Source organism: Lolium rigidum, chromosome 4, assembly GCF_022539505.1.
Source record: "Lolium rigidum isolate FL_2022 chromosome 4, APGP_CSIRO_Lrig_0.1, whole genome shotgun sequence".
Classification (NCBI taxonomy): Eukaryota; Viridiplantae; Streptophyta; class Magnoliopsida; order Poales; family Poaceae; genus Lolium; species Lolium rigidum.
Window position 1 is genome coordinate 159,917,462 of NC_061511.1, and position 8,649 is coordinate 159,926,110.

Below are 8,649 nucleotides of genomic sequence, written 5' to 3' on the forward strand. Positions count from 1 at the left end.
GAGGGAGAGGGAGGGGAGGGGAGGGGGAGGGAGAGAGGGGGAGAGAGATAATTTCCATGTAGTGAAAACATGGCATACATATCAGGGCATGAAAGTTCGTGTGACGAGGGAGGGCTTTGAGATGACAGGTGGTGGTTGCAACAATAATAACACAATGGTTTGAGCGAAGCCGCAAGGAGGAGAGCGTTTATTTGGGGAAGTGTGTTAGCTATGTTGTTGTGATGATCTCTTTGAGTGTACCAGTTTTTGCGGGGTTAGGTGTACACAATGAACAAGACAAAGCCAAAAGCTTATTTCCAGAAAGTCAAGTTGAACCGTGTTGCTAAAAATATAGCGAGCCAAAAATTATTGGGTTGATATCCACGCTCATCACGTCGGTGATATATATGAAATTGACAATTAAGCCGTCTTACGATATGAGTGTCCCCGCACCATATCGTGTCAGCACAACCCTCGGGGCATTCTTTCTTGCGTTAATGCTTCGATCCTTTGTATTCAATTATTAGTCATATGTATTCACACTGCGGTAAGGATAAATATTTTAATTACTGTACCTATGTTAAAATTTATTAGACCTAAGCAACACAGGGACATTTAACTAGTAGGGAAGAAGACGCAGCAACACGCGTGAGGCCCTTCTAGTAGACCATATATATGTTCGTTTCGTATTTAGACTGATAGAATCGGTATCCAAGACGTTTGTGTATTGGAGTTAGAAATATATTCCACGCCTATGCCTCCGCTGTACTACATATACATATTATAGCACTTTTCAACGTTCTCCCCGACGTTCCCGTGCGTAACAGTAGCGCATCAGGACGATGGCCGCGGAAAAGCCCGACTGGGTGAAGCTTCCCTTGGCTCTCCTGGAACGCATCGCCCTGAGAAGCCATGATGCCGTCACCGCGTGGCTCGCCGCGTTCCGCGCCGCACGCTGGACGCGGGGCGGGACGAGGACAATGGCCGACGAACAACCCGACTGGCTGAAGCTCCCCTTTGATCTCCTGGAACCCATCGCACAGAGAAGCCGCGATGCCGTCACGGGAGTCGACACGTTTCGCTCTGTTTGCCGGACGTGGCGATCTGCGGTGAGACCAGCGGCGGCGCCGCGTCTCCTGCTTCCTGTCCCTCAGAACGGCGCCGAGCCGCTTGGCGGTTCGAAGTACACGCTCGTATTCCCCTTGTCGCGTGGCTGGTCCATCGTCGTCGACGTCCGCGACGCCTCCTGCCACCTCAAGCACCTGCCCACGGGAGCCACGGCTGCGCTGCCCAAGCTCAACGCCGTCCGAGACAGCCCCACGTCCGAGATCGCGCATATGGGCTACGAGCATGCCCCTGAATCTGATCATGAAGAAGTGCCTTTTCCGGACGAAGATAGTTCGTCCTCCACAGAGGAAGAAGCGCCTTTTCCCGACGAGGATAGTTCGTCCTCCACAGAAGAAGAAGTGCCTTGCACGGAGGAGGATAATAGTGGGCGCGGAGATCCCGACGACGAAGCGCACGACGGCAGGGCGTCCGGCGATGACTGGTACCGGCGGTACAAGCTCAGGATCGAATTCCGATCCATGAAGTGGCTGTGCAAGACCTACCTCAACCTCTCGGATGTATTCAACTTCGCACTCCATGTCCCTCCGGCCAGTACTCCGGCAGCAAGCACGGACGACATGGTGATGATGATGTATCACATGGTGCACGGACATACGGGGATGGTTTTCTGCCGACCGGAAGACACGGCCTGGACGAAGATAAAAAACCCTAATTCTCTTATTTTCAGCTTCACCGACTTCGCCTACTTCGAGGGCAAGATGCTAGCCCTGGACGATAATGGTGTCACGCTGGTGTTCGATGCCAAGACACTCCAGCTCCTCGACCAGGTTGGCGTGCCCCTGGAAACAGGGTATGTTGCCTCCAAGTATACTAACTTAGGCTTTACTCCAAGCGAATTCCATTACCTACGGCTTATTGCATTGCCGAGCAAGGTGCTTTTGGTCAGAATATGTGTCAAGTCAACCAAGCCGGAGGGCTTCGACGTCTTTGAGTTATCTTCGGGGTCTGAGGAAGATGACACCGGGCATATATGGCGCAAGGTGACCGGGGACGACTTCGGTGACAACCACGAGTTATTCCTGGACTGCTACCACGGTACCTTCAGAGACGCTCACGACGGCAGGGGAACACGGATTTATTTTCATAATGACTTCTCAGATCCAATTGGTAGCGGTGCGGCTTACTGCTACAACATGCAGGAGGACAAGCTAGAATGTGTTTACATGCCATCAGAAGACAAGGGTTGCATATATTCAACTAGGGCTAGTTGGTATGTTCCAACTAATTAATAGCTAGTTATATAGAAGATTTAATTATAGTAGTTAGACAATTTTGTTATCACGATTCTGGTTATGCAAGCTTTAGTTGTAGTAGACAACTTTGTTATCTCAATGCAGCTGGTCATATTTTTCCAAGCTAGTCAGCCTTTTCTCGATAAAGGAACCATATTAATATCAAGAGGATATCAATTACATATGGATTCTGCTAATTTTCCATTAGCTAGAACTAGTACTTGAGCTTGCTTCACAAATGCTTTTTCTGACAGCTTAATGTGGACATCTTGAGCTTCCTTGCAGGTTACACTAAATATGTTTCGTAATTGCTTTAGTATCATAAAATCTGAATTGTCTTTCATTGTGGAGATTATTGCTTTAGCATCATAGAATGGAGGATCTCATCCTCCTCCCATGTGTTCCTCTCTTCTCCTACTCTTTGTCTCCGATTCTTCTCCCTTATTGCTACTTGTATCCTCAAATTAGCTACATAAATCCCTATAGTCTGCTACAACGAAGTGGGTTCGTTACATTATGGTATCAAAGACATACCCACCCTTACACCACCTCAACTATGATATCCGTTACAGAGAGAGATGATGACCGATGAGCAGTGGCATGCGATGTCAGATTAGGAGAAAGATCTATCGGAAATGAAGTATGTGCTAGTGGAGGAACGGTTTACTTGCATAGAATATATGTTGAGGTGGTTTTCTTGTGCCCGAAGAGAACAGTGGCAGTCGGAAATGCTGGAAGAAGTGCTCAACTATGGAGGGCCAACTTCCGCTCCTGACTCGTCCGCACGACATGCTAGTCCCGACACTAACATTGCCATTACCATCTAGGTGTTCGACCGAGGGCAATACCGCCGAGTCAATGCAAGCGTTCAACCACAGCAACGGCTCCGACGTCACCCACGGCAATCGTAGATGTCATCCCAGAGCTCGTTGCAACCAGAACAGGCGAGGGAAGACTCCATTGCCTGCTTCTGGGTAGGTTCTAGCCTTCTAGGTTCTCAACCTGCCTGCTTGATCATCAAAGCTCCAATCCTGGGCTTGCTCCAAATAGCTAGGCCAACAAAATACTTCCCAATGACCAGTTGAACAGATTTTACCATGCTATATGAAAAGGTACACAAATGACAAAATATTGCCAACAACAGTGGCACAATGCATATTGGTTTATTCTACAGTGAGAAAACAACATAAGAGTAGATCTGTAGATCTGCTTCAAGTTTTCTTCTGTCTAGTCAAGCCCCTTCGAGCTGAACAACACAAACATATTACAGAGCTGAGCTTCTCATCCTTTGCCTCATCAGCCATAAATTCTCCTTGCCCTTCGAATCGCAGATTCAGCTCGATTTCAGAGAATTGCACTGTCGTGGTGTTCAGCACAACCACATTGCAGAGCCATAGTCATTGCAATAAAATAATCTACACCACTGAGAAAATATTTCAAAAAGATGTGTGCGATTGACTTGAATGATCATTCAACTATATATGGTCGACCATACAACGAGTTTTGCAAGTTTTTGAAACTGGGCCAAGATAAAATCTGGTATAGAACAATGGCTCAAGTTAGAAGAGGAGACAGTGCGCTTGGTTAGAAAACCATTGCACAACATGCCATTGGATACGAATGGAGCATTACTCCTACATAAACTCAATCTACACAGTTTAACAAAATCGTCTACCGAGTGATTCAAGGGCTATCTGGAGCAAATATCAGAATGTGTGTTTCAAGACGCAATAGCTTTAATTCCTCGTAGAGCATGGTGAGCTAAGAAGACCATTATGCCCTAATTTTCTCAACCTGTTTGCTTGATCATCAAAAATCAAAATCTGGTCTTGCTCCAAATAGCTAGGTCAACAAGATATTCCAAGCGACCAGTTGTACAGATAGAATACCAAGTATGTATACATGGGAAAAGTAAAGAAAAAGAATATCTAGCTGATTCACATATGTCAATTCTAAACTGATCTTGGAGAGATTACAAATAGATAGTTAGGTCAACACATTGCTTAGCATATAGGACAGAGAGCTGATGGAAGATATATGACCATGTATAAGGATCCAAGACAACTTAAAAAATCTTGCTGAAAGAGTAAATGGGAACCAAGTGAGTTCCCATTTAGCACAGGAAATATTGTTATTCCCCAGAGAATACTTTTTCCAAGCATAGAAGTAAGCTTCAGCCTTTTTCCAGTGACAAATAACATTATCACATCGGCTATTAATGATATATGACAAGGTTATTATATTTATACAAATGACTAACATTGCCAACAGCACTGGAACATCTTGGTGGTTTATTCTACAGTGAGAAAACAATGTATAGAGTAGAAATAGCATTCTCTAGTTCAAGTTCTGTTCTTCCATCTAGTCAAGCCTCTGTGGGTTGAGGGCTCACCTTAGTGCATACCAATGAAGGAGGGAACACCATGACATATGGATAGGAAATATCAAAGTAACAATGTGGAGGTAATCCAGCTCCTCTGTTTCAAGGCAGAAGCACATGAACTGACAAGAACTTGGACGCGTCTCTCAGAAAGTAGACAAATAGACATATCCATCCACACAATCCTGCAGCGGAAAGGTCTTGTGCAGCATCCATCTATCAACACCGTCGTCGTTCTTCGGGTATCCAGAACCAAACAACAAGCCCAAGTTTAACTGCGCAAACCAAGCAGAGCCACCCATCCTTAAACTCACCAGGCTTATATTCCACTTGCCTTCCATATGCAGCGGTGGTTTGATTTGAGAGAGTTGCAGCGTAGCAGAACCAGTTGTTATTCCTACTTACAAACAGAAATTTGCATCATGGTTCAGGGAACATGATCTGAAGTTGCTCGCGTCCAGAATTGCACCGAAACATGGAGGTCAAGAAACCAACCGTCAGCGGCGTTGTCCCAGCAAGTGTTCGACATCTGGCTCCAAAACATGGCCAAACCACCGGCAACTCTGCTCAGCGTCCAACCCAGACACCCGTGGCATCTTCGTCCACGCGGAGTCCACAGCATCAAACATCACCAGCCTCCCATCCACGGCATTGTACAGGCAAACAATCCCCATCCTGTCTGCAGCCTGAAAGTGCCAGAAGCTGCCATGCCTGCCAGCCACCAACTCATCGAACATCTCCGCTGGCATTGTTGCTACCTCCAGCCATCCTCCCACTGCCGCTCCGTCGTCCAACTGAAACACCACTATCCGCTCCAGCACCCCGAGGATCTCCACTCCGCCTAACAAGAACAGCCGATCATCAAGAACAAACAGGTGCGCTGTGGTAAGGCCGTCGGGCATGGCAACCGGCGGCACAACCCATTCGCCCGTGACGAGATCGAGCACCAGAAGAGCGTCCGGGCCACGGCCGAGCACGAAGAGCCGAGCACGGTCGCTGGCAACCGCGGCGTTGCCAAGAAGCGCGAATGGCAGCGGGAGCTCGCCCCGAGGCACCCACTGGGGGGAGGGATCTGCGGAGTTTATGGTGTAGGAGCGGACCGCGGGTCCGGTGGTGACGGCGACGAGCGAGTAATCCCGTGTGGTGGAGGAGGAGACGATGACGGCGATGAGGTAGGAGCGGTCGGGGAGCGGCGGGAGGTGGTGGAGCGAGGCGGCGGTGACGATGAGGGAGGGGGAGGCGGATGACACGAGGGGAGGGGGAGGAGAAGCCCGAGATGAATCGAAGAGGGGCACCTGGAGGAGGCGGCGGGAGAGCGGGTGAAAGGCGAGGCTCGGGGAGAGGAGGAAGAAGGCGTCGAGGCGGTGGTCGGAGAGAAGGGCGTGGAAGGCCGGGGAGAGAAGGATGCGGCGGAGTGGCCGGGAGACGGCGGCGACGGGGATGAGCGCGGTGAGCGGAAGGAGGGAGAGGATGCGCTCATGGAGGTGCTCCGGGAGCGCGTCCCACGGGCAGACGGCGGCGGAGGTGGAGGCCATGGCCGGGGATTGATCGGCGATTCGTGGCGGATCACGGTGGCGGATTTGGTGGAAGGAAATGGAGAAGAGAGAAGGGCAGGAGGAGAAGCGAGGGACTATCTGGCTGGCAGGTGGGCCACGATGTCATTTATTAGGTACGAAAAAAATCCGCAACCCCTCTGCCGGTGGAGATTTTTTAATATAATACGATTTTTTATTTATTTTCAGGAGTTAGCACGGTTTTCAATTTTTTTTGTTATAAAACGAGACCAACCCGGCACTAGCACCCGTTGGCATTTTTTTATAGAAGAAAACTTCCTAAGCCCCGGGTTAAACTCAGCACTCGAACCCAGGTGGCCGGAGTGCGCTCCCGCACATCTAACCAACAGAGCGACGCTCTATTCTCTTTTTTTTTTATATAACTCGGTCACCAGTTGTGCGATTGGTCCATAGTAAACCGATAGGGTGTCGGACCGGTTGACCACCTATAGACTGACCGGCCTGCTAGAGATCAATCAGTCAACTATCAACCGATCGGGCTACTTGCATGCCACTATCTCCCGCCACCGCTCTCGTGCCATATTTTTCCCGCCACTTTTCTCCCGCCATTATGTTCCCGCCTTGTTCTTGAATTTTTTTTCTATAAAAGCAGGGATAGACACTCTTCTTTGCACAAGTGCTTCTACCTCTTTTTTCTTCTACTGGCTCAACTTTAGCTACCATGAGCGTGTCATGCTCTGATCAGGAGTCTATGCCGACGAAGGCTAAGGAAGTAAGTTTGCCCCCGGGTGTGACAACGCAACGGTGTTGGTTCGGCCATCTTGCTTAGGTTAAGCAGGTGGAGGATTTCTCTGGTCAGTTTGGCATCAAATTTTTCATGTGTGTGAACTATGATCATGATCCACCCCGAAGTTCAGCCCGTACGAGCGGACGATGAGGGACGTGGGGAGCTCGGGGCAGGGTCCTAAAGTTGTCCCGCGGCGGAAGCACCATCAGGCCTTAGTATGGGAGACCCACTGGTCGGAGGCAACTCAGCACGGCTCTCCCGCTTTGAGCGCTTGCGAGACTTAGCGGAGCTGGATTTGCCCCGCTTCTTGTGTTTCTTCTTCGCCGACCTGCAAACAAGACGTGTAAGCACTGGAGAAAGAATATGTATAGATGGGGTTGGGTTAGGAGGCTCACCCGTCGGCATCAGAATCGTCTGACACCCATTGCAGCGTGCCCAGACCTATGGAAATCCTCCCCGAGGAAGGGGTTGGTTGGGGGCACGCAGGGCTGTTGGGGATCTTACTGGTGGTAGGGGTGACATTTTGACCCTCTCCTGAAGAAGACTCGGAGAGGATCACGGAAGCATACTGATACGTCTCCAACGTATCTATAATTTCTTATCTTCCATGCTAGTTTTATGACAATACCTACATGTTTTATTCATACTTTATATCGTTTTGATGCATTTTCCGGAACTAACCTATTAACAAGATGTCGAAGTGCCAGTTCCTGTTTTCTGCTGTTTTTGGTTTCAGAAATCTTACACAAGAAATATGCTCGGAATTGGACGAAATTAATGTCCACGATCTTATATTTCACGGAAGCTTCCAGAGAGCCAGAGAGGGACCAGAGGGGAGCCCTGGGGGCTGATGTCTACTGGTGCTTCTATTCTTGTAGACAGTGTTGGGCCTCCAAGAGCAGAGGTTTGTAGAACAGCAGCAAGTTTCCCTTAAGTGGATCACCCAAGGTTTATCGAACTCAGGGAGGAAGAGGTCAAAGATATCCCTCTCAAGCAACCCCTGCAATCACGATACAAGAAGTCTCTTGTGTCCCCAACACACCTAATACACTTGTCGGATGTATAGGTGCACTAGTTCGACGAAGAGATAGTGAAATACAAGTGGTATGAATGAATATGAGCGAGTAGTAACGGCGCCGAGAAAAGTGCTTGCTGGAGTGCAGTTGATGGTAGTAATATTGCAGGAAGTAAAGATGCGAGTAAAACAATGAAACAAGCGATGATTGCAGTATTTGGAAACAAGGCCTAGGGATCATACTTTCACTAGTGGACACTCTCAACATTGATCACATAAATAAATAAGTTCTCTTCCTTTGTGCTACATATACTCTTGTTTGATAATGAACACCATTCGTTGTGTAGGGCTACAAGAGCACCTCAATGCCGGAGTTAACAAGCTCCACAACATTCAGCATTCATATTTAAGTAACCTTTAGAGCATAATAGATCTTTGCAATTTAAACCGAGTACTAACATAGCATACACACTGTCACCTTTACACTATGAAGGGGGAATGAATCACATCAATACTATCATAGTAATAATTAACTCCATAACCTACAAGAGATTATGATCATAACCTACGCCAAGTACTACACGATGCACACACTTGTCACCATTACACCGTGA

General features: G+C 48.3%; 1 protein-coding gene across 1 annotated transcript; it reads right to left on the reverse strand.

Annotated features, from left to right (window-relative positions):
* Positions 1-4,502: 4,502 nt before the first annotated feature.
* On the reverse strand, positions 4,503-6,285 carry LOC124708916 (F-box/kelch-repeat protein At5g43190-like). The gene has a single exon (XM_047240553.1). The coding sequence runs from the start codon at positions 6,252-6,254 to the stop codon at positions 5,217-5,219; it is 1,038 nt and encodes a 345-aa protein (XP_047096509.1). The 5' UTR covers positions 6,255-6,285; the 3' UTR covers positions 4,503-5,216.
* Positions 6,286-8,649: the final 2,364 nt, after the last annotated feature.